Raw genomic sequence first — 25,502 nt, forward strand, 5'->3', positions numbered from 1 at the left:
TCTGCGCAGCAAGGCCTGGCTAATCTGAGCTGATTCCTGTGGCCGCTGCCTAGCATCAGCGTATGCCTGGGGCTGGGGGTCCAGGAAGCTAATGGATGATGAGATCAGTTCCCCAGTGGCCTTTTCCTCTCTTTTTGCCCTCCCCTTTGCTTCGTCCAACATCTCTCCCCGCCCCCAGGCGGCACCTGCGGGCGGGCGGGACTCCTGCCGAGGAAGGCTCTCACCAGCTGTCTGCATGCCCTGTGTCTGGTTGAACTGTGTTGCCTGTTCTCTGTGACGCCCACCGTGGGTTGCTTGTCTTTTGTTTGCCCCCCATATAGCCCCCTGGGCGTCGCAAATCGCGCTGGGCCTCCAAGCGTGAGGAGCAGGGACATGGTCTCGTGTGGCCGAGTGGGGCTGGGATAAAGGGGTGTGTGTGTGTGTCTCTGCGAGACCCAGAAACAGCGCTGTGAAATTAACAAGGGGGTTCCTACGCCAGGCCTGGTGTAGACCCCGGGCTTCCCCCTCCTCTGCTGCTGCCCACCTTTCCCTTACAGGCTTTGGAGACAGGAACTGTTCAGCAGTTCCTTGCCCCTTCAGTGACACACCAAGCTTTTCCAGGGGGCTCCTGCCCCCTGTGAGCTGGGGGAGGCCACAGAACCACTCTGGGGCATCCCTCCAGAACGTCCCCTGCAAACCCGGGAAATGGTACAGGGCAAAGATGCCGTTCCCCAGGAGCTTGTGGCTGTCTGTGTCCTGCCTGGGGAGTGGGACAGGGCAGGACATTTCCATGGCTGCGCTGTGGTGCATAGGGTCATGCTGTAATGGGATGATGGAGCCGGGTTCTGGTTGTGCCACAAGGTGGTAGTTGAGCCAGGGTCTGGTGCCTGGAGTCATGCTAGAACGGGGTTATGTAGTTGGGCCTTCACTTGTAGGGTTATTCTGTAATAAGGTGATGGAGCTGGGCTCTCGCCTGTGGGGTTGTGCCGTACTGGGGTGATGGAGCTGGGCTCTTGCCTGTGGAGTTGTGCCGTACTGGGGTGATGGAGCTCAGTTCTGGCTCCTGGAGACATGCCATAACAGGGTGATGGAGCTGGGCAGTCACATGAGGTATTGGGCTCTAACGGGGCGATGGAGCCGGGCTCTCAAAGGCGGAGTCATGTTGTCATGAGGTGATGGAGCTGGGCTCTTGGGCATTAAATTGTGCTGCGTCAGGATGATGGGGCTTGATTCTGGCACATGGAGTCCATGCCACAGGTAGCTAGAATGGGGCTCTCAAACATGGAGTCAAACCATAGCAAACTGATGCAGCTGGATGCTGGTACCTTGAGCCATGCCACAGTGGGATGATGGAGCTGGTCTCTGGCGCATAGAATGGCTCTAACAGCCTGATGGGGACGGGCTGTTGCATGTGGCGTCCTGCCCTAATGGGATTGTGCAGCTAGGCGCTTTCACCTGGAGTCCTGCTGAAACAGGGTGATGGAGCTGGAGCTGGCGCCTCGAGTCCTGCTGTCATAGGTGATGGAGCTGGGCTGTGGCTCGTGCCATCCTGCTGTCACAGGGTGACGAAGCTTGGCTCTTGTGCATGGAGCTGGGCTGCAGTGGGACAATGGAGCACACTGCATGGTGCTGGGCTGTGTGCTGGAGAGCTGGAACCTGGGGCGTGGGATCATCATGAAGCGGGGTGATGCAGCGGAGTCGGGCCACAGCAAGGTGGTGGAGCTGGGCTCGAGCAAACGGAATTGTGTTCTGGGAGTTGGGGTGGCGCCCGGGGCCGCGGTAGCGGGCGCTGCGCACGTGCTGGAGTGGCGCCTGAGGCTGGGGGAGCAGGCACTGGCATGTTCTGGAGTGGTGTAACGATGCTGGCTTTGGTGGGACCCAACCGAGAGTACCAATTCAGGACAAATTGCTTAAAACAGGGCAGTTACAGCCCAAGGCTGGGGTCCTTTTCACACCAAGGCAAACCAAACCAGCCAGACAGAGAAGACTTCGGTTTTACCCCACTCGCTAACAAGCAATTCCCTTAGACACTCCAGTGTCCCAGTATCACCACCAATGCCACTTGTTATGGGGACAAATGGTTATGAAAACCAACACCCCAGTAAAAGAAAAAAGGTTCTCTCACTCCCAAAGGACCAAGCCCCAGACCCAGGTCAATATACAAATCAGATCTTACCCACAAAGCACGCTGTTGCCAATCCTTTAGAATCTAAAACCTAAAGGTTTATTCATAAAAGGAAAAAAGATACAGATGAGAGCTAGAATTGTTTAAATGGAATCAATCCCATACAGTGATGGCCAAGTTCTTGATTCAGGCTTGTAGCAGTGATAGAATAAACTGCAGGTTCAAACCAAGTCTCTGGAACATCCCCAGCTGGGATGGGTCAATCAGTCCTTTGTTCAAAGCTTCAGTTTGTAGCAAAGTCCCTCCAGGGGTCAGAAGCAGGATTGAAGACAGGATGGAGGAGCTGCAGCAGCCTTTTATAGTCTCTTGCCATGTGGTCTCTGCTTTCTTTGTCCCAAAGACAAGCTATCCAGCAGGTGGCATGGAAAAACCTTAGAGTTCTGTCCATAGGAAGGTCCCTGCATACCTTGCCGAGTCACAAGGTGTATCTGCCTTCTCTGGGTGGGTCAGTTGTGTAGCTGATGGTCCTTAATGGGCCATCAAGCAGGCTAGGCAGTGCTGACACCACATTGTCTGGGGTGTCACCCAGAAGCATAGAGCATACAGACAGGTTAGAGCCAATACTTATAACTTTAAATACCAAAATGATACATGCACACAGACAGCATAATCATAACCAGCAACCAGAACCTCCTCATAGACACCCTATTTGACCCCCTTTATACAAGATTTGGTGTCACTACAGGACTTTGGGTTGCACCAATGAACTATACGGTCTCAGTTCATGTTAATAACGTCACAAGTATCACTCGGGGTCGTGGGAGCGGGCACTGGCCTTTGCTGGAGTGGTGCTCGGGGCCAGGGTAGCGGGTGCTGGCATGTGCTGGAGCAGCACTTAGGGTGGGGGAGCAGGCATTTGCATGTGCTGGCATGGCACATGGGGTCAGGAGAGCGGGCATTGGCATGTGCTGGAGCGGCGCCCGAGGCTGGTGGAGCAGGCACTGACACATGCTGGAGTGGCACCCGGGGGAGCTGGTTTCTTGCCCTTTGTGTCATGGTGCACTGGCGAGGCAGGGGGCTGTGTTGTACACGGTGGCATGGTGCCAGTGGTCACTCAGCCCTGGGGTGCAGCCAGTGTCATCGTATGCAGGGGCTGGGCTGAGAAGGAGAAGGGGAATGGCACCAGCCTCCTTCATAGAACGAGGAGCCCAATCAGCCCTCAAGTGTCTGGTTCCATGAGGAGTGGCTGTTGGCCTCTACGGGTGTCCCTTGTAGTCTGGCCCAAGGGCAGGGGGCCGGCTGGCATGGGGGGCAGGGAATGGACAGCAGGGTCTTTCCCCTCCTGGGGGCACTGGCTCAGGTCACCTCTGGGTTGAGGGGCCTGGCAGGTGCAGGAATGGGGTATGAGGCCTTTCACCTCTAGGGGGCATCGGCTCCGATCCAGCCCCAGGGCGGGGTGTCTGGCTGGTGCGGGACTGAGGTCTGGGGGCCTGAGACTCTCATCTCTGTGTGGCTGGAGCTCATTTCTGTCTGCTGGCTGCTGTGTGAACTGTTCTCAGGCCACGGCATCTGGACAATGGGAAGTTTTGAGCCTCCCGTCCCGTCCCTGCCCCGTCAGGCAGCTGGTCCCGGCAAGGCATGGGCGGGGCTCATTGGCACAGTCATGTGCGGTCGCCCCCCTGGCTAGCGCTCTTTGTCAGGGGAGGTGGAGCTGTGGACAGATGTGTACAATCCAGCTGTTTCCCTCTGTCTCAGAGCCAGCGCTTCTGGCTCTTTGCGTAACATTTCCAGAGCTTCCTAGGGGACGTTCTGATTTCTCTGGCTCTGCTGAGCTCCGACAGATCGATGTGGGGCGTTAGGAGCACCAGCGGAGAAGCCAGGCCAGCCAACCTGGGCGAGGGGGCACCTGCTGCCGGAGCATGAATGCCCGGGAGGTGGCGGAGAGAGGAGGCCCTTTCTGTGTATGTTTGGTAGAGAGAAGCGTTGGGTGTTATATTGTGCGAATGGACTTACTGGGGGCTGGGAAGCCCTGGGAAGGGGGGGCTGGGAAACCATTGGAGGAGGTGCTGCTTCGGTCCCCCAAATTGCAGCCAAAAGTGGTGGTGTTTTCCTGGCTCTCAGAGCCTGTGTCATGCCACCTACTTCTCTTGTTAGGCCAGCTGCCTTGGCAGGCCATACTGAAGACTTTGGGACGTGACATTCCCCAGAGAGGGGAAAATGGCCTCCCAGCCTGGTGGCAGAGCGCCACCAGGGAAAATGGGCAGGCAGGGTCTCTGCTTGTTGTCCCCCCCCAAGCCCAGAGCAGCGTGGGGCTTTGGGCGGCTGGAATATGCCCAGAGGCCGTGCCAGATGGTCACAGCAACACAGGCCAGGACTTGCCCATGGGTCAGGAAGCTGGAGGCTGTGCTGGCTGGAATAATCCCAAAGATGGAGCTGGGTTTCTGCCCCCCTCTAATGGCAGTGGGTGCAGGGGGGGGAGATAGGAGGGAGGGGCGTCAGTCTGGATCCTAGCACATTGGCCGAGAGAGCACGGGGGCTGGAAGATGCCAGCCAAGCCGGTTGGGCTGTGTGGATGCGCCGATAGCCCCATCCCGCCCGGGGTGTGACCCCCAGGCCTTCACTTGGTTCTCTCCACTCGTCAGCCTTTCACGTCTCTCACCTGCTTCTGCAAACCGTCTGTTGTTGTTCTTTTGTTTTGTTTTCTCCCCCCTCCCCTTCTCTGCCCCTCTCCGACCGTGTGTCTGGTCCCACGGCGCCCTGTGCCCAACGGCTCGGCACGACAGCCGGAGAACCTGCTCCTGGCCAGCAAGTGCAAAGGCGCGGCGGTGAAGCTGGCGGATTTTGGCTTGGCCATCGAGGTGCAGGGGGATCAGCAGGCTTGGTTTGGTGAGTGGCAGAGCCCCCTCCCCGCCCCCATCCCGCCCTGCTGCCCAGGACAGTCCTGGCAACCCGGTCTGTGCTCTGTGTTTTCTCCCCAGGCTTCGCCGGCACCCCCGGTTACCTCTCGCCCGAAGTGCTGCGCAAAGAAGCGTACGGCAAACCCGTGGATATCTGGGCGTGTGGTAAGGCCAGCGCCGCGAGTCCTAAATTCATAGACGGGAAGGCCAGTGGGAACCACTGTGACCATCTAGCCTGGTGTCCTGTATAGAGCTGGCTTGCAGGAATCCCAGTTTGAGCTAGGCCAGATCTGCTAGAAAAACATCCAGTCTTGATTTCAAAATGGTCAGTGATGGAGAATCCACCACGAGCCTTGGGACATTGTCCCCTGGTTAATTACCTTCCGTGTTAAACATTGACACCTTATTTCTAGCTTCACCTTCCAGCCATTGGGTTGTGTTAGACCTTCCTCTGCTTTCATGTAGGCACTGGCAGACTGGGATCACGTCCCCCCTTCACCTTCTCTGTATTAAGCTAAATAGATTGAGCACCATGAGTCTCTCACTGGAAGGCAGGTTTTTTAATCAGTTAATCATTCTCATGGCGATTCTCTGCCCCCTCTCCAGCTAATCAATGGCTCAGTGTCAGGGATCTGCCAAGTATCCTTCTCCCTGCCTCTGGGCTGAGCCACCCACCTGTGCCTTCAGTTCTTTGTGATGGTCGGTGCTCATGGACTGGTGGTGATCTGGCCTAGTGGTTAGGGGGCTGGCTTGGGAGACATGGATTCAAGTCTCACCACTGCCAGTGTCTCTCTGGGCAAATCACTTAAGGCCAGATTGCCCAAGGGGTTTAGGCACCCAAAGATGCAGAAAAGGCACCTAGTGGGTGTAATGATGCTGCCTTTGGTGGGACACTACTGAGAGTATCAATTCAGGACAGATTGCTTAGAGCAGGGCAGCCCCAGGCTGGGGTCCTTTGGGCACCAAGGCACCCAACCAGCCAGCCAGAGAGGACTTCGGTCTCACCCCACTGGCTGACCACAAGTCACACAAGCAATTCCCTCAGACACTCCAGTTTCCCACTATCACCACCAGTGCCACTCGTTATGGGGATGACTGGTTATGAAAACCAATACCCCAGTAAAAGAAAAAGGGTTCTCCTCATTCCAAAGAACCAAGCCCCAGACCCAGGTCAATATACAACTCAGATTTTACTCACAAATCACGCTGTTGCCAATCCATTAGAATCTAAAATCTAAAGATTTATTCATAAAAGGAAAAAGATACAGATGAGAGCTAGAATTGGTGAAATGGAATCAATCCCATACAGTAATGGCCAAGTTCTTGATTCAGGCTTGTAGCAGTGATAGAATAAACTGCAGGTTCAAACCAAGTCTCTGGAACATCCCCAGCTGGGATGGGTCAATCAGTCCTTTGTTCAGAGCTTCAGTTTGTAGCAAAGTCCCTCCAGGGGTCAGAAGCAGGATTGAAGACAGGATGGAGGAGCTGCAGCAGCCTTTTATAGTCTCTTGCCATGTGGTCTCTGCTTTCTTTGTCCCAAAGACAAGCTATCCAGCAGGTGGCATGGAAAAACCTTAGAATTCTGTCCATAGGCAGGTCCCTGAATACCTTGCTGAGGCACAAAGTATATCTGCCTTCTCTCAGTGGGTCAGTTGTAGCTGATGGTCCTTAATGGGCCATCAAGCAGGCCAGGCAGTGCTGACGCCACATTGTCTGGGGTGTCACCCAGAAGCACCGTGCAAGTTTGAACTACAGACTGGATAGCGCCAATACTTATAACTTTAAATACCAAAATGATACATGCACACAGACAGCATAAAGAACAGGAGTACTTGTGGCATCTTATAGACTAACAAATTTATTTCAGCATGAGCTTTCGTGAGCTACAGCTCACTTCTTCGGATGCATAGAATGGAACACACAGACAGGAGATAAATATCTCCTGTCTGTGTGTTCCATTCTGTGCATCCGAAGAAGTGAGCTGTAGCTCACGAAAGCTCATGCTGAAATAAATTTGTTAGTCTCTAAGGTGCCACAAGTACTCCTGTTCTTTTTGCGGATACAGACTAACATGGCTGCTACTCTGAAACAGACAGCATAATCATAACCAGCAAACCAGAACCTCCTCATAGACACCCTATTTGACCCCCTTTATACAAGATTTGGTGTCACTACAGGACCTTGGTTGCACCAATGATCTATACGGTCCCAGTTCATATTAATAACGTCACAGTCGGTTTTACAGCAGTGCCTAAACAGATTAAGTGCCTAACTCCCATTGGCATTCCATTCCCACCTGCATGGAGCCCAGAGCGTTGCTGTTTATTGAACTCTGTGTCCAAGATGCTGCATGAAGCCAGCCAGCCCCAAAACCCCCTGTGGGCAGTTTGGATCCTAGTCCCTATCCATACCTGATAACGGACACTAAAAGCCCACTGCCCCATGGCTCATCCCCTCCCTGGAGCCTTTGCTAGTCTCAGAGACCCCTCCCCATCCTACAGGGAGAGGAGGCCTACAGGCATAGACAGATGTCAGCAGGGGGTGCTAGAGGCATAGATAGCAGTTGGGCACTGTCAGGTCTAAACCCCTTGCTGCAGGCTCTCGCTTCCATCCCGTGGTGGCCCCTGGGCATCCGGGCACCTGCTCATTGCTCCTTCCCTGCCGGCTGCGAGGTGTGGATGGGGGGCGGTTAACCAGCAGCAGGTCAGTGCTGGAAATGTAAAGCCAAGTTGCATTAAGGCAGGAGAAAGCGAGCGGGACCTGGCAGAGACGGGGTTCCCCAGGAGATGCCTGCTGGCAGCAGGCTGAGCAGAAACCCCCATATCCCTGCATCAGTCCAGGCCTGGTCCCCCAGGAGCCGGCGGGCGCTGACTCTTTGCTCTCCTACCCCTCTCCCCAGGTGTGATCCTTTACATCCTGCTAGTCGGTTACCCTCCCTTCTGGGACGAGGACCAGCACAAATTGTACCAACAGATCAAGGCTGGTGCCTACGACGTGAGTACCTCCCTGCCCCCCCGGTCCCAGAGCACCGCGACGGGGACTTGCTGCCATGGGCCAGAAGTCCCGTACGCCACCGGCTTCGTCTCCAGCCTGCCCCTCCGGCTTCTCATTTGCCGCACCTGCTCTAAGACCTGGAATTGCTGGTGTCTCCCCAGCCATAGGCCTGTGCCCAGCCCTTCCAGGGTAGGACACGTCCCTCCTCCTCCTTGGGGAGCCGACAGGGCTGTGTCTGGCCAGCCTCCACCCACAGTCCATGCAACCCCCCCATGGCTTGCCCCTGTCACGGTGCAGTTGCCTGGGCCCCGTCCACAGTGCATATAGAGCCACTCCCCCGCCATGTAGACAGCATCCCAGAGAGCTCTGGACGTGGATACGGTGCTAACGCAGGTTAACACTCACTGGACCTGCCCAGCCTGCGGGGATGGGATGTCTTTAAAACCATGTTGGCTAGCAGGACTCCAGCAGGGCTTGTTCCCAGTGTAGACGGGGCCAGGTGGGTTTAGGATCGTGTTAGCAAGTCGGGATCAGACTCCGTGGCCGTTCCGTTACTGTCGGGCCTGGGAGGCTGGGGGAAGCTGCTTTCCATTACACCCAGAGACCAAGCAGAGTGGGGAGGCTCCGTTCTTTGCCTGGGAGGGGCTGTGGCCCACCAGCCACGCTGCAGGGTTGCATGTGGTGTGGATCCTGCGGTTCCTTGAGCCCGGATGCTGCCACGCAGGGGCCACAGGAATCACTGCCCCACACACCCACATCTCGTTCGTAGAGCTCCATCCTGTCCCCACCCCAAGGCCATCCTGCCCTTGGTCCCAGGCTCAGGGAGCCAGTCGCAGCCCAGCAGAAGCCCGGCTGTCTGCACAATCCCCGTGGCAGGCCCAGCACCTGCCATGGGGCGTGCTGACAAGTGTGGTAACCTGCCCCCCTGGCTCCCTTGCAGACACTGGGCAGGGCAGCGGCACAGGGACCTGGCCAAGATTCCTGCCTTGGCACGACTCTTTCTCCACGCACGTGGCAGCACGGAGGGACCCGGGAGCATCCGGACGCCCCATGCAAGCCGCGCTCCTGCGACTGCCCAGAGCGCAGGTCCAGTGGGTATCTCTCCGCTCCCAATAGCTCGGTGGAATTTGGCAGCCTCTCTGCTCTCTCTCTTCCCCCCTGTGCTGGCGCTTTCCTCACCCCGTATGCTTGGCCTCTTCTGCACGCACTTGGGGTCTGCTGGCGGGGACGGAACGGCCGGGGCCCTGGGGAACGGTCTCTGCTCGTTTTTCTCCCCGCTCCCAGGGCGCTTCCTCTCCCCTCTTGCTTGTACGGAATACGAGCGAGGTCCTCCAGATTGTGCAGTGTCTGAACCAGCTGCAGGCTCCCCCTCTCACTCCCAAACCCCGGCTTTAAACCGATTTCCCTTCCGAAGCCTGGGGCTTGCGGGTGAACCCTCCAGAGTGCAGCCTGAGTGGAACGGTGCAGAGACAACCTGTAACAAGAGGCGTGAACAGCCCCCATTGCGCTTAGTCTGTCTGTTAACTCTGAAACCTAATGACACACGTCCATACAGTTCACTGGCCGCCTGCCAGTGGCAACATCCAGGCAATGTGCTTATCCCACAATCCCCCACACTCCCCAGGGGCAGAAGCCCCTGCTGCCCCCTCTCCATCATCCAGCACCTCCAGCTTCCCCACACCCACAAAGCCTGCAGACCAGTCACATGTGGCCAGCACCAGCATCTGTCAGACGATGAAAACACAGGGAACGAGGCATTTAACCGGAATTAGCTGTCGAGGCAAAGGGGCAGCATGAGGATGGGAACAACAGATTCAAGTCAGGAGATCAAATCTGGTTTTGCAGTAGCCCTGGATTGGCCACAGAGTTTCCCGCCCGCTGCTGTGCCAGGGCAGAACGCAGGTACCACTCACCTTGGAGCGGATGTGATAAGGCTGCGGGCAGCATCGGCGCTGGCTTTGGGCTGCCCTTGGATTCCTGGGGAGTCACTGCTGCCTTGGCTACGAGCAGCCAGCTCCCCGCCCCCGATAGCCGCAATCCCCTGCATTTAACCTTGCTGGCCCTTGTTTCTTGTCTGCAGTTCCCTTCTCCCGAGTGGGACACGGTCACCCCCGAAGCCAAAAACCTCATCAACCAGATGTTAACCATCAACCCGGCCAAAAGAATCACAGCCCACGAAGCCCTGAAACACCCATGGGTCTGCGTAAGTGTCGCCGCTGCCCCGGACGCAGCCAGGGAATGGGGCTGCTGGGTTCTCCCTCACTTTGCCTCTTCTCTGGAGCCACGCCGCTCAAGCTCGGGGTTGTGGGGGTGGCGAGAGGGGCTGGCCAGGCCACGCTGATGGCGCCAACTCGGGTTAGCCCATAACGCAGGGGCTTTGGGACCAGCATCGTCCCCAGGGAACAGTAGCTGTCAACGGGCTGATCAGAACCTGGGCCAGTTCATCTCAGCCACCCACAGGAATGCCCAGCCCGTTGTTTCCCCATCACCGAGTGAGCAGCTGTTCCCCGGGCAGCGTGCTGAGCTCTGGGGCCAGCTTGCTCATTAAGGGTATGTCTCTGCTGCGATGGAAGACCCTGGCCTGGTCACTGCTGGCCCGGCTCAGCAGACTGGGGACGTGGGGCTCGGGCTGCAGGGCTATAACATTGCAGTGTAGACATTTGGGCTCGGGCAGATCCCGCAATGGGAGTGTGACGGGTTCGGTCACAGAGACCCCCTTGGGCTGACACCTGTTGTGCTGGGACTACCTCTGAGCCTGTTTTCTCTGCCAGCTTGGGCCTCCAGAACCCTGCCTTGTTGAGCCAGACACGCTAGCCTGCTACAACAGAGACCCAGGGTCTGAACCACATCCCCAAAGCTGCAAACTTAACTGAAAACAGCTCAGCAAGTCACCTGTCTCCAGCACCCAGAGACCCAGCTCCCAGTGGGATTCAGGCCCCAAATAAATCCGTTTTACTCTGTATAAAGCTTATACAGGATGAACTCATAAATTGTCCGCCCTCTATAACACTGATAGAGAGAGATGCACAGCTGTTTGCTCCTCCAGGTATTAGTCACTTACTCTGGGTTTAATAAACAAACCTGAGTTTATTAAGTATAAAGAGTAGGATTTAAGTGGTTCCAAGTAATAACAGACAGAACAAAGTAAGTGGCCAAGCAAAATAAAACAAAACGCGCAAGTCTAAGCTTAATACATTAAGAACCTGTTTACAAGTAAAATCTCACCCTCAGAGATGGTCCAATAAGTTTCTTTCACAGACTAAACGTCTTCCTAGTCTGGGCCCAACCCTTTCCCCTGGTACAGTCCTTGTTAGTTCCGGCTCAGGTGGTAACTCGGGGATTTCTCATGACTCGGAGCCCCTTTTGTTCTGTTCAACCCCCTTTTATACCTTTGGCACAAGGGGGAATCTGGGTTCCCACCCCCTCCTTCTAAATGGAAAAGCACCAGGTTAAAGATGGATTCCAGTATCATGTGACATGTTCACATGTCCCTGTAAGACTTCCTTACCCAGGGGCTGGCCCGCACCTACCCAGGAAGGCCTACAAGTAAACAGAGCCATTTACAGGTGATTGATTCTGAAGCACCCTTAATGGCTTCCACTTAATATGTTTACACCTGTAATACAAGTTTATATCTTATTCTCCTAACTCCAGGCATAGGAATAATACATGCAAACAAATGGAATGACCACACTCAGGAGATTATAAACTTTGTAATGATACCTTACAAGAGACCTTTTGCATAAAGCATATTCCAGTTACATCATATTCACATTTATAAACATATGTTCATAAAACATGGAGTGCAACGTCACAGGGCGGGGCCCAGAATGTCCACACTGCGATTTTATAGCCTGGCAGCCCGTGCCCTGTGAGCCTGAGGCGGCTGACCCGGGCTCTGAGACTCGTTGCCGTGGGGTTTTATCGCTACGTAGACGTCCCCCGAGGGTCTGTCTGTCTGTGCTGCATTGTAAACCTGGGTCTGTGAAACCCGGGCTTGTGTTTCCAGCCTGTGCCGGAGCGGCCGCCCTGCAATGTAAAGCTGGGCTCACAGTTGCTGGGCTCGGGTCTCACAGTCGTGCTAAGGCAGCCGTGCTGCACTACGCCGCCCTTCTGACTCGGGGCCGTGGCTTGAGCTGCGTCCACACTGCCAAACGACAGGGAGTAGGACTTGGTCCTAGGATCCCGGCCCTGAGTGCTTGCTGGCCCAAGTCAGGCTGATTTGTGGGTGGACGAAAGGCGGGGTTCGGCTCAAACCTGAGTCCCACTCGGGCTTAGTGTGCCGTGTAGACAGACGGTTGGAGCTTTGTTGCTGATCTGGTGGGACAGGATCCAGGGGTGCCCAGTGCTGGTGGCCTGCCATATCTGCACTGTTATGTCACCTGTGGTCCCAAGCCAGGATCATGCCTCTGGGGGCACTAGGGGCTTATCTGGGTGGGGCAGGACTCTGCTGGCTGAGCCGTTTCTCTAGCGCCCCCATCCCATTCCCTCCCCTGACCACACTCGTTTTCTGGTGCCGAGGCAGAAGCAACTGATTTCTCTCCCCCGCCTTCTCTCCTCCAGCAACGTTCCACCGTGGCCTCCATGATGCACAGGCAGGAGACCGTAGAGTGTCTGAAAAAGTTCAACGCCAGGAGGAAGCTCAAGGTAAATGCCCCTGCCTCCCGAGAGCCCCCTCAAGGTAAATGCCCCTGCCTCCCTGTTTGCTTCCCGAGAGCCACGGCAAACAGACACAGCGGGATCGGTGTGGGGCTGAGGTCCCCCCTGCCCCGGGGACCCCGATCTCTGCTGCTCAGCCAACAGCCCCAGAAAGGAGCAGAGGCTTCTTGCCTTGTTAGCATGGCACATCCAGGGCCAATGGGTTCTCTTGGCCGCACCACGAAGCTCAGAGCCCTGCAGGTCCTCTCCAGGCGCTAGCAGCTGAGACTGGAGCTGGAGAATTGATCCCCCAGCTCCTAGCCCTTCCCCGGGGGGTGGCATGTGCCTGCCCCTGCCAGGGGAGCAGAATGGCCCCGCCTGCCTTGTACGTTGTCCGTTGAGCACACAGGAGCCACAGCGTGTTGACCACTGGGTGCCTCTGCAATGGCAGGGTAAGTCCATTGCCCCCGTAGAGTCCAGTATCTGGCAGGGGGGTTCAGCTCCCACTGTTCGTGTAGCAGGTGGATGAGCCTGCTTAACAGAGGTGGGACTGTTTTGCTCAGGCTGGACTGGCTCATGCTTTAAGGTGCAGAGGTGCCCGGTTTGGTGCCCCCTTGCAGGCGGCCAGAGGGGGCAGGGTGGTAGCTGGCGAGGGCTGTTTCTCTAGGGGGTATAACGCCCAGGGGGACCGGTGGCCTGGCTTTGCAAGCAGAAGGATACACAAGAGAGTCCCAGGAACATGGGCCGTTCTATGAAGTAGCCAAGTGGGAGGAAGGGGCTGGGAAAAGGCCTGATGATCGTCGTGCGGCAGGACCTGTGGGAACTGCGCCTCTGCCCCTCCTGTGTCCCACGCCCCCCCCCAGCGCCTGCTGCTAAGTGAGAAAATCCCCATGGGGCCAGAGGGCCAGGATTTCACCAGGGTCTCCAGACTCCGCCCTGTCCCTTAGAGGCCTGTGCCACCCATCAGAACCTCAGGGGTTCTGGAGCGTCAGCCCACAGAGGAGAGAGGGAAGAGTCGGGGAGGATCCGAGGGGAGCAAGTCACCAGGTCCGGCTGTGCTCTCGGTGGAGGGGGGCCCATGCTGCAGCCAGTGGAGTCCCATGGGCGGATGTGCAGCAGATTCTGGTCGGCGTCCGTAGCTCCCTTTGGGGCAGTGCACTGGCAGGGAGTTACCCCCAGCCTCGGCTCACCCCTTGGGTCCGGCACGGGTTCCCACCATCCCAGGCTCTGCCCTTCCTGCCCCGATGCAGGGGGTGGGAGATTGGGGCATCAGCCCCGCGTCACGGGTGGGAAGCTGGGGCTCAAGGACCTCACGGGACTTGCCCATGGAAGGCCACAATGGAGCCGGCCAACAAACCCAGCATCCCCATGCGCTAGGTACGTCTTCCCCACTTGGCTACACCCTCCTCGTGTGTCCAGGGGGCAGCGGCCTGTCGCGCCACGGTCTCCAGCACTGTGCTGTACCAACCCCGGCTCTTCTCTTCCAGGGGGCGATTCTCACCACCATGCTGGCCACGAGGAACTTTTCAGGTAAGCGCTCGGCTCGGCTTCGCGTTGCAAAGAGACGCGCATCCCAGTGCTTGCCCCTGGGGACCGAGGCCACCTTCGCGGGAGGCGCGCTCCACCGGGATTCCACACCCGAAAAGCGCTGCTCGTGTGGACGCAGCTAGAGCGGCAGAGCCGCAGGACTGGTTCAGTGAACCACTCTCTCACAGTCTCCCCTGTGTCCCTCCCTCTGCGAGGGCCCTGGTAGGTCTCGGACATCACCTGCCTCTGAGCCGGGACCCTGGTGAGCGGGGGTTTTAAGGCTCCCCCGGCCCCCTGCCTTCCACTGTGATGTCCGACCAAAGCAGTCTGTCTACCAGCCGGCCCTGTTCTCTCCGAGGGCTATGGACAGGGTGTGGCCAGCCATTACAAGAGACCGCCCCATTCTTTCTAAGCAGACTCCTTTGTTCTTAAGGCAAAAGTGTCACCAAGAGAACCTATGAGAACAATACGCAGATTCAACCACACACCACACGCCCCCAGTCGGGCGGGGCGGGCACATCTTTCCCACTTTCCTGCAAGGATTGGGGCCTCCCTTGCACAGAAGGTCCAGTCCGTTTGCTGCATCAGAAAGGCGGCCTTGTGTTAGTTTAAAGGCAGCCTTTTTATTCCCAAAGCCCTTTCTTGGTTGGTCTCTGGAAAACCCAGCCTGTGCCAGCCTCCCCAGCGGTGGCACCTCTCTGGAGATGTTTACAACCTGGTTGTCCTTAATCACACACTGTTTTTGGTTCCTGGAGGAGCCATGGTAACCTCCCTCCCTGGAGTTGCCTACAATCCCTCTCCCACAGTGCTACATAAACTCGCTATAGTGTGATCCCCGAAGATACTGCATGGGGTTGCTGCGCGCCCCAGTGAAACAAGCGATGCTGGTAAAAGCTCAGCTTTGCCGATGCCGCTGCATCTGCACCAGGGGCTTTGCCAGCCCGGCTCCGTTGATCACGGAATCTCTGCTCTTCACACCCTGGCCGACAGAGCTGTGAAATCTGTAGTGTCGACCTGTCCTAAGGAGTTCTCAGCGCTGCTTAGAGCCAGACACAGGCCAGGCCGCTGCCGTTCCTCTGCCTTAGAGGGCAACCTCTTATCCTGAGTTGTGCTGGCTTGGTGATGTGGGGAATTGGGTATTGAGCTGAGAACTACAGTGCTCATCTCACCTGTGCCTGGCCAGCCTCAGTGCACAGACACCTAGTGCAGAAACCCGGTGTGGCCCAGACAGCTCTGCTCTAAAGAAGTCTCTCTAAATCCCACTGTTAACATTTGCAAGGAGCTGCCTTGCACACCAAGCGCTGGAGGGGTCTGATTGTGATGCCTCCGGGCGCCTGTAGAAATGCAGACGTGCCCGGGTATGTTTCAGGGGAGAGGCTGATGGATCTTTTAGCCATTGCAATCCCGTTTTTGCCAATTTCACGGCATGGCTGAGTCTCACCTCCCAAATATCCTGCTAGCAGAGCGCTCCAGGGGAGGGGGCTGGCGGGGAAGAGGCATGCCCCTGCCGGCTGGATGTCCCTGGGAATGCTGCTCTAAAGCATACCCTTCTTTCCTGGTCTTCCCCTCCTCGGCTGGCACCCAGTGTCAGCTGAAACTGACCGCCTCGGGCCCCTGCTACTGCCCCTGTCTAGAGGAGTGAGGAGAAACATCTAAGGGAACAAGGCAGGGGGCAGCTGGGTAGATCCCTCAAGCAGGGCTTAGCACCCAGGCCTGGAATTCAGCTTTCCAGGGTCATGGTCACTTAGCAAGTGGTGCAAGAAAGACTAAGAGATAAGCAGCCATTGATTGTGTCACATGGATTCAAAGCCCCCACTGGCTAGGGGACAACCTATGGGCATGGGGCTCTGGTGCCCTGCCCCGTGCATCCCTCAGGATCTCAGAGTTGGCGTCTTGGGCGAGAATCCCTTCTCCCGTCCATTCCACACAGCACGGAGTCGCGGCTCCTTGGCTGGGACATCCCCTGATGTCTCAGCGACGCTAGCGGGGCCTGGCGGGGTGGAGGGCTGCCGCTGTGTGGAGGACCCTCTATACCACCTCCAGGAGTAGCTTCCCCGCTGGGCACAGAGGGTATGTCTCTGCTGCAGTTAAACGCCCGCAGCTGGCCCGTGTCAGCTGCTGGGCTTGCGGGCAATAACATTGCAGTGTAGCCGTTCGGGCTCGGAAATCTGGCAAGGGGGGAGGTTGAAAGTTAGCTCGAGTGTCTCCACGCAGCCCCCACCCCCGGCATTGCAGTGTGGACGTGCCCCCAGCTCTGGCTCTAGGCCGGTCGCCCCGTGGGGCTTGTGGAACAGGAGCTCAGCTACCAGCAATCTTGCCTCTCCATCTAAACTTTAACTCAAATCTTTTTTTCTGCTTCCTTTGTCTCGTTTCTCTCTCCCACCCTCCGTCTGTCTCGCTCCCTCTCTCTGTCTTTCTCTGTCTCTCTTCCCCCCCGACCGCTCTCCTTGTCCCTCCGTTTCCTACCCTGGTGCTGACAGTCGGCAGACAGACCACCGCTCCCGCCACAATGTCTGCAGCCGCCTCCGGTGCCACCATGGGGTTGGTGGAACAAGGTAGACGTGTCCTGAAGGGACCCTCCCTGTTTCCCCTCTCTTCCCTCCCCCCACCCCTGGAAATCTGAGTGCATGCAACTTCATCCATCATTAACATCTCATCCCCAACCAGCGCCCAGAACCAGGAGCAAATGCAGCCGGGTCTGCTCTGAGGAAGGGCACCGGGCACTGGAGGAAGTTCCAGTTTATTCCAGCAGAGATTTTAAAAGGTCCTGGGGGAAAAAGAGGATTAAAAAGTAGAATTGGAAAATGCTTAGGGGTCTGGAATGGCTTCTGTACGAGGAGAGAGTTAAAAAACTGGGACTGCTCAGCTTAGGAAGGAGATGCCTGCAGGGGGCTGTGATCGAGGTCTATACAATCCTGAATGTTGGAGAAAGTGAATGACGTGTTATTTACTCCTTCCCATACCACCAGAACCAGAGGTCACCCGATGACATTAATAGGCAGCAGGTTTAAAACAAACCGAAGGAAGTACTTCATCTCACAGCGCACAGTCAACCTGGGGAACTCATTGCCAGGGGAGGCTGTGAAGGCCAAAAGTGTAACTGGGTTCAAAAAAGAATTAGAGAAGTTCCTGGAGGACAGGTCCATCAATGGCTGTTAGCCACGATGGGCTGGGACACGACCCCTTGCTCTGGGTGTCCCTAAATCTCTGACTGCCAGAAGCTGGGCCTGGAAGACAGGGGTTAGATCACTTGGTAAATTTCCCTGTTCTGTTTATTCCCTCTGGGGCACCTGGCACTGGCCGCTGTTGGCAGACAGGACACTGGGCTAGATGGACCTTTGGTCCGACCCAGTATGGCTGTTCTCTCGTTCTTATTTAAATTCCATGTTACTGAAATTGGGCCTCTCGTCCCTGGGAACTCAGAACCTGGGTCATAATCTCGGATGGCAACCAGGATTGACGGGGGAGAAGCCTGGCGGCCTGGCCACACTTTAAAAGCCAGCCTCCAGTGTGGTGCCCGCCCCCTTGTATGTGTGGGTTGTCAGGGCACACGGCTCGTTCATCGCCCCCAGGGCTCAGGGGGGAAATGCCAGTTTTGAACCTGCTGCCTTGACGAAAGCCCTGAAATGTGTATGTACAAGGCAGGACACCTGGTGGTCAGAGTCGGGCACTGTACGTCAGGAGTGGCACGACTCCACTTCAAAAGTGCCTAGTTCACTTAGCAGCATCTGAGTAAAATCTTCAACTGGGCCTAAGTGATTTAGGAGCCATATCGCAGACGTGACTTAGGCACTGAGGGAAGGCTACCTTTCATTGAAATCCAATGGGGCTTAGGCTCCTAAGTGACTCAGGGCCAGATTTGCAAAGGTTCTTAGGCCCCTAGAAATGCAGAGAGGTGCCTAAGTCCCTTTCACAATCTGGCCCTTTTGAAAAATTTATCCGTCGCTTCTCGTGACATTAGGCAACCCTCTCTCTGTGCCTCAGTTTCCCTATTAGTAAAATGAGCACCCAGACACTCCCCGCCCTCTGGCATGTGGGTTCCTGACTGTAGTCCAAGAGCCAGCTCCTATTCATTAAAGCCAGCAATGTGGTGGTGACGCCCTCCTCCATTTCTCTGTCAAGCCGCGCTCAGCGCAGGACTCTGTGTTCCCTTTAGCAGGAGTTGAAGCCCGTCCCTCTCTCACACAGGGCAGGGAGCAGCTGCTGGTGAACTCGTCGGGGGGCGTAAAAACCTGAACTCAGGGCTGGGCAGGGGACGGGAGGTGGAGATGGGCTGCAGACTCTGTATTTTAAATGCCACCCTTGGTAGTCCTGGCTGATTGGTTTGGGAGCATAATCGGCATTGGATGTGCTGTGCCGCTCCCCTTTGAAACAAGCCAATCCCTCGGCTGTTTTCCTGCCACACACAGAGCCCTGGGCATGACTGTACTGGGGTGGCTACACTGGCTGTTTTTAGCTCCATTAAAGCCAGCTTGGGGATGCTTACCCATGCTGCTGTCCACCTCCTGACCGCAGTGGGGACATCCCCAGCCCCTTTCGGCGCTTGGGATCGGTCCCTAGAGCAGGAGGAGGCAAGGGCCATGCATGCCAGCTGCAACCAGTGTCAGGCAGGGGGTCATGCCTAGTTGCGGCCCCTCTTGCATCATCCAGGCTGTTGGCCTGGTACCCTGCACCGGTGGCTTTTCAGGGCAGTGAAGGCCCAGCCGGCTTTCCCAGCATATCCAGAGATTCTGTTCCTGACTTGGGATTGGAGTTCCCGTCCTCAAGCTTTGTTGGTCGGTTTGCTGCGGCTGCCGCATTGGGATTCCTCCCCCAGCAAGGGATTTCCACAGTCAGGGGCCGAAACGGGAAGCAAGGAAATGACCCAAAGCCCGGGGAGCAGGCAGGCAGATCGCCCACTGTATAAGGCGTGAGCACCGCCCCCCAGGCACAGCGACAGAGTTGCCCATCTCACTTTGGTGTACAATTGCGTGGTTCCAGAGAGCGGACAGCAGAGAGGTGCTGGGTGTGCTTAAGGACTGACATTCACCCTGTGCAGAGGGGCAGCCCGAGGCACCCGCCAGAAGCACCCCTGATATTTGGAAGACGTCAGCAGGGCAGAGACCCACAGTGGCCCTCGCACAGGGCGAGAGTCGCTGGGGTGGCGTTTCAGGGAGTGAGGGGAGAGAGCAGAGAGCACCCATTTGCTTTGTGGCGCTGTATTAAAATGTAAAGACTGGAGCTGAAGAAAGTTCCTTTCCAAGGAGATCTCCCTTGTGCCAGGGCCTGGGGGCACCCCCTGCCTGGCAGTCGGGGGGTAAGTTCCCAGAGGGCCTATGGCACAGGGAATGTCTCCAGTGTGGCTGTGCAAATCTGATGCACCGCACCACCCCCCAGTTATGGCTAAGCAGAGCCTCTGGGTAACCTCTACAAAGGCTCCTAAGTCACTTAGGGCCCAGATCCTCCAAGGTATATAGGTGCCTGTCTCCCACTGATTGCAGTGGGTGTTAGGCTTTGAGGTTCTGGGCCGCGGAAGCCTGAAGCCCACTGACTTTCTATGGGACTCGGCACTTCTGAAAATGGGCTCAGATGAAATTGACCAAAGCACCCAAGTGATTTAAGAGCCTATCTCTCATTTTCAAAAGCCCCGCAGGTGCCTGGGAGTCCATGTCACTGCCGGTCACTGGGGTTTTGGCTCATTGGTCATTTGGAGGCATTTGAAAATTTCCCCTCTATCCATTTCCAAATGTGGTTTGCAAGGGGCTTGGTGCACACGGGGCCTGGAGACGGGCTCTGACCTGGGCCCATTTGCCTTTCTGCCTGAAGCTTGCCTGTGTCCGGAGCACGATGTGAATGTCCAACCTAGGTGTGGCCGTCACGCTGCGTTGGCAAGATTCCCGGAGCTTTGGGCACAGAGCAGCCGCCGATTGGCACGGCCATCGTCTGCAGTCCCCTAGCCATGCAGGCAGGCGTTCCCGTATTGCCCCCAGAGCTTGGTTAACTCTGCTCTTCTGGCATCTCTATCTCCCCTCCCCCCGCTGATCCGGCATGTCAGTGCAGAGACCTTTCCCTCTCCAGCGCCCGCCTCCTCTTCCTGGTGCGGTGAAGTCACTGGCCGGCTGAGCGCAGGGCGGGTGGATATTGACAGCTCCCTCACGGAGCAGGAATGCACCTGGCAGCCGGGGGAAGAGGCGGCTTTGGCAGCAGTGTCTGATACGGGCCGCCCGTTGGGTGCGCCCCTGTATGAGGACCCCCAGGCTGTCTCCGGACGAAGGTGAAAGGGACTCGGTTACTGCCCCGGGCGCTGCTGTTGCACTGATCTCTGCAATGCACTGGCAGATGACCGGGGAGAGGCTCAACAAACAGCTGGGGGCCAGTCCCCAGCTTTGGTGCGTGATGGAGAGGTGGCTTTTTCTGCCTTTCCCATCGTGGTCTTCCACGGTCTGGGAGCACAAGGGTCACTGGAACCGGAAGCCTGGCAGGAGGCGTCTGTCAGTCACAGGTGCCTTGGGGCTCAGCAGTGCTGCGGAAGGAAAAACAGAGCCCGAGTTAAAGGAAGTGTTGGGGAAACACGCCTGAGCGTGCCGGGGGCTGTCCGGAAGTGGCTGGGCTGACTGGCTAGTCTAGTGAAAGGAGATAGCTAGGGATAAGGGAGAGCTTACCCATATGGAGGGTCTGTGGGCATTCAGACAGGCTCTCCCCCTCCCGTGCCACCTCCATCCCAAAGGGTCTTCCTTGTGAATGCTGGCTCTCTGCTTGCCACGGCCTCCCGCCCGCTCCTCCCTCTGGCCTGGCCTGGAGGTTGAACTTGGTGAATGATGCATGAGGTTGTGTGACCCAAGTGCATGGTCCAGAGCCTTGTCCGGTTTTATCTGTCCACCCAACCTGGAGGTGGGGCTCTTTGCTTTGTGTCCGCTGGTGCCAGCCCTGCATGCAGGAGACTGATCTGCATGGCAGTGACAGAAACACATCCACCCGAGCTTGTATTAATGTCTGTGCAAAACTCCGTCCGGGATCCAACCAACACATCCAGTGGAGGGAGCAGTGACTGACCCACATGTCGCACTGTGTCTGGCACCGGTTATAAGCCCATCCCCTCAGAGCAGACTGGTGCCGGCATTTCCTGCATCTGCTTTAAGAGGAGGCACCTGAATCTCTATGCAAACTTCAGTCTATAGGCATTCACAGTGTACTTGGGGCTGGAAGCTTGCAAGGAGAGAGACACTGCCTCGGGTGGCTATGGCAGGGCTCAGAGGGGCACGTGGGAACAGCCTGTGACTATCTGAAAAGCAGAGGCTGGTGGGAGGGGGTAATTTAGGGTGACACCCAGGGGTATATATTAGGGGGCTGTAATGAAATCGATTTAAAATTGATCCGGTTACACCCGTGAGACCCCCTGAATGAAGATGCACCTAGATTGCTGTCACTTGCCCGTAAACAGATTTTGCTTGATGTGGAAAGTTGCTGTCACTCTCCTGACCCCGGGAACTGCCCCGCCAGCTCTGACAACCTGCGTTTGAAAAGAGAAATGCCCCGATGGTTCAATGGCTGACACTGGAGCAGCTTCCAAACTCTCCTGCCCTGGCTGAGCCCTCTCTGGATCCGCTTCCCCTCTGTCTGCAAGACGTTATGTTAAAGTCACGTTCCAGCCCCTTGTGGAGTCGGCAGCAGGTGGCTAGAGCAGAGCAGAGCATGTCAGGGCTTTTCATCCAGCAGCACGGAGGACAAGTGAGTCAGTCACACAAGTTTCTCCACGGGGGGAAACAATCAGTGTTGCGCAGTGGAGAGGAGTTTGGAAAGGAACGGTAGCTTCAGCAGAAATGGAGCTGCCACACCAAGAAGGGAGCGGTGGGGTTTCTGGCCTCGGCCTGGAGTGGGGCTGGTGCTGCTTAGCTTGGCGTGGCAGAATAATAGATCACTAGTCTTCACAAGAACACGGGCCAGTCAGATGGTGGATATTGGCTATAGAGTCACTGGCCAAGGATGACAAGTGAACTACAAGCAAGAGCGACGCCCACCCAGCAGAGCAATTGAAAGAGATACAAACAGGCCCTGAGCCAGCCACAGCAGAGAGCCCCTGTGGAGAACCTTCTGGGCTGCCTTTTCTGGCCACTGGACAGTATTGGACTGATCACCAAAAGATGACCCGGAGCCACCCATGACCAGTGGTGCTGAACGGACAGCTCCAGCCCTGAAGCGAGTTTGAGGACACTACCAGCTCCAGGATCCTAGATCGGGCCTTGATAGGAAGCAATTGGTGCCAAATGCACTGCTCCCCTCTTCTCCAGGGGGATCCACAGCCTGTGGCCCCTCCATTGCTGTCCCGTCTGGTGCCACTCCCCCAGAAGAAGCTCTGGCTGTGGCGCATCAGCTCGTCGTAGGTGTGTCTGGCAGTTGCTCCGATGGCTTAGGCAAAGGGTTGGCCCAAAGGGTCCCTTTGCTCCTTATCTTACACACCATCCTCCAGGACATGGAGAGCGGCTGCAAGTGGCTTCTGGCCCCTCCACCCGTGAGGTTCATAGCATCATAGAATATCAGGGTTGGAAGGGACCTCAGGAGGTATCTAGTCTTCAAGGAGGACCAATCCCCAACTAAATCATCTCTACCCCACTCCCTGCTTTGTCCCCTTCCATCCTCTCTGTCTCCAGACAAGCCTCGCCCACGGTGCACAAGGCTTCTTGTCATTGATGTTCAGATCTCCCCTGCCCTCTGGGCGAGAGATCTCTGCCGGAACACCCGCCTTGCTGGCAGCCTCCTCGGCCATAGACAAAGGGCCTGGCTTTGTCTTGCCACTTCCTGCACCCAATCCCGTCACGCCAGGGTTATAGCCCTCCAGAGTCTTCCCATTGTCTCTAATAATGAATAAGCCCAGAGTGTTGGGTTCTCCTCTCTGGTTCTGCACCCTCCTCCTTTGGGGAACGAATGCATCACCTCCCCAGAACTGTATCCTCTGCCAGTCCAGAGCCTCAGGAAACCAAGCTGCAGTCCCTCACTTTACACTCACTTGGGCTCCCTGCCGGTCCAGGAGCCAGCCATAACAAAGTGACACGCCCAGGGGGCCATGAGATATCTCAGTCTGCTGGCATCCATCTCCCCTCCCCTCGCCATGGCTACTGGGGATGAGCCCCCCAGATGGTCACTGTGGCATCTGGGCCAGCTTTGTAGGTTGGTCATGCTGTGCCAGGCAATGTGAGTTCACGTGATGAGACCAGGTCCCTCACCCTACACATGCTGCGCAGGATGTCCAGCAGCTTGAACCTTGTGGACGGGCATTTCTGCTGGCAGCAGCCCGCTGGCCAAAGCGTGACCTTGGGAGTTAGGTTTGGAAAGCCCAGAGTCAGGCTGGGCTTTGGAGACCTCGTCCCCTGCTTTCCGGCTGGGTTACCAGTCGGAAGAGCTTTGAGGGTCCGAGCGTGACCCCTTTGCATGGCCAGCTTCCTCCTCCGTGGGGCTGGGAGCCCACTGCCAGTGGCACGTAGATGGTCTCTGAGGTTGGGTTCCCTCCCAGCGCACACCATGCTCTCATTTCCCAGCCAGGCGGCTGTCCCCTGCAGGAGGACACCAGGATTGCCAGACGTCACTGGTACCACCTGTCTGGGTGCTCCCCACAGGGGGCTCTGCTGAAAGGGATGAAGGCAGCTCCCCTTCCCGATTTGCAAGGTTCTGTGTGGTGAAGCTCCCTGGGGACAGGCCAGCCCTGGAAGAGCTGCTCTTATGGAAGAGTGACGGTTTAGAGGCAGGCACGGTGTGACGGAGCGATTCTGGCGGGACCCAACTGAGAGTGCCAAATCAGGACCAATTGCTCAAACAGGGCAGTCACAGCCCTAGGCTGGGGTTTTTCCACCTCTAAGGCAAACCAAACCAGCCAGACAAAGAGGACTTTGGTCTCACCCCACTGGCTAACCACAAGTTACACAAGCAATTTCCTTAGACACTCCAGTCTCCCAGTATCACCACCAGTGCCACTCGTCCTGGGGATGAATGGTTATGAAAACCAACACCCCAGTAAAAGAAAAAGGTTCTCTCGATCCCAAAGGACCAAGCCCCAGACCCAGGTTAATATACACATCAGATCTTACCCACAAATCACGCTGTTGCCAATCCTTTAGAATCTAAAATCTAAAGGTTTATTTACAAAGGGAAAAAGGTAGAGATGAGAGGTAGAATTGGTTAAATGGAATCAATTACATACAGTAATGGCAAAGTTCTTAGTTCAGGCTTGCAGCAGCGATGGCATAAACTGCAGGTTCAAATTGAGTCTCTGGAATACATCCCCCACTGGGATGGGTCGTTCAGTCCCTTGTGTAAAGCTTCAGTTTGTAGCAAAGTCCCTCCAGAGGTCAGAAGCAGGATTGAAGACCAGATGGAGACGATGCATCAGCCTTATATAGACTTTTCCAGGTGTAAGAATCTCTTTGTCCATACTGTGGAAAATTACAGCAAAATGGAGTTTGCAGTCACATGGACAAGTCTCTGCATACTTTGCTGAGTCACAAGGCGTGTCTGCCTTCTCTCCATGAGTCAATTGTGTAGCTGATGGCCCTTAATGGGCCATCAAGCCAGCTAGGCAGGGCTAACACCAGCTTGTCTGGGTTATTTCCCAGAAGCAGAGCATAATACAAAATACAGACAGTACAGAGCCAATACTTATAACTTCAACTACAAAATGATACACAGACATACAGACAGCATAATCATAACCAGCAACCCAGAACCTGGTCTTAGACACCTTATATGACCCCCTTTACTTAAGATTTGGTGCCACTACAGGACCTTGGTTGCAACCCATGTTCTATATGGTCCCAATTTATATCAATAACGTCACACACGGTTTACGTTCTTGGTGGTTTTGCTCTAGGGAGGAAGGGTGACCTAGGGGATGGGCCGCTTGACTGGGGGCCAGGACTCCTGGGTTCTGTTCCCAGCTCTGGCGTTGACTTGCTGGGTGAGCTTGGGCGAGTTGTGTCTCCGCCCCTCTTCCTCCCTCAATGAGGGATATTGACCCTCCTTAATAGCACAGCTGGAAAGTGCGAAGCTCGCTGTGTTGTCAGGCCCAGCCGACGGGGCTGGCTTGCAGTAGAACTGACCATTTCACTCTCCAGATGAGGGGAATGCTCTGCCAAAGCCGGAGCTGGGACCTCTGCCCCCACAGGCCATGCACAGATGTCTCAAGTCCACAAGACACTTTCTAATCCTGGAGTAACTCATCCTCCAGTCTTGGGGTGACTCCAGCTAGACCATCGCATAGAGCACGACTACGGGCCAAGCCTGTAGCCTTTTCAGCACAGTGTAGGTACTCGCGTGGTGCATTTTGTCAAAGGCACCCAAACAGCTCCCGTCTGAGTCACAGCTGGCCGCATTCG

At 56.3% G+C, this 25,502-nt stretch overlaps 1 protein-coding gene across 15 annotated transcripts in view; it reads left to right on the plus strand.

Moving 5' to 3' along the window:
* The window catches only part of CAMK2B (calcium/calmodulin dependent protein kinase II beta), a 147,063-nt gene that overhangs the window by 86,452 nt on the left and 35,109 nt on the right, over nt 1–25,502 (plus strand). For 9 of the 15 annotated variants that reach the window (XM_039522163.1, XM_039522165.1, XM_039522161.1 and 6 more), the window contains 7 exons: nt 4,888–4,990; nt 5,083–5,166; nt 7,901–7,995; nt 10,076–10,198; nt 12,559–12,642; nt 14,121–14,163; nt 16,641–16,715. In XM_039522163.1, coding sequence (XP_039378097.1) covers nt 4,888–4,990; nt 5,083–5,166; nt 7,901–7,995; nt 10,076–10,198; nt 12,559–12,642; nt 14,121–14,163; nt 16,641–16,715 — 607 coding nt within the window. The remainder of the gene's footprint in view (nt 1–4,887; nt 4,991–5,082; nt 5,167–7,900; nt 7,996–10,075; nt 10,199–12,558; nt 12,643–14,120; nt 14,164–16,640; nt 16,716–25,502) is intronic. The other 6 variants (XM_039522167.1, XM_039522166.1, XM_039522168.1 and 3 more) reach the window with 1 other exon arrangement.

This window comes from Mauremys reevesii, linkage group 2 (genome assembly GCF_016161935.1).
Source record: "Mauremys reevesii isolate NIE-2019 linkage group 2, ASM1616193v1, whole genome shotgun sequence".
NCBI lineage: Eukaryota > Metazoa > Chordata > Testudines > Geoemydidae > Mauremys > Mauremys reevesii.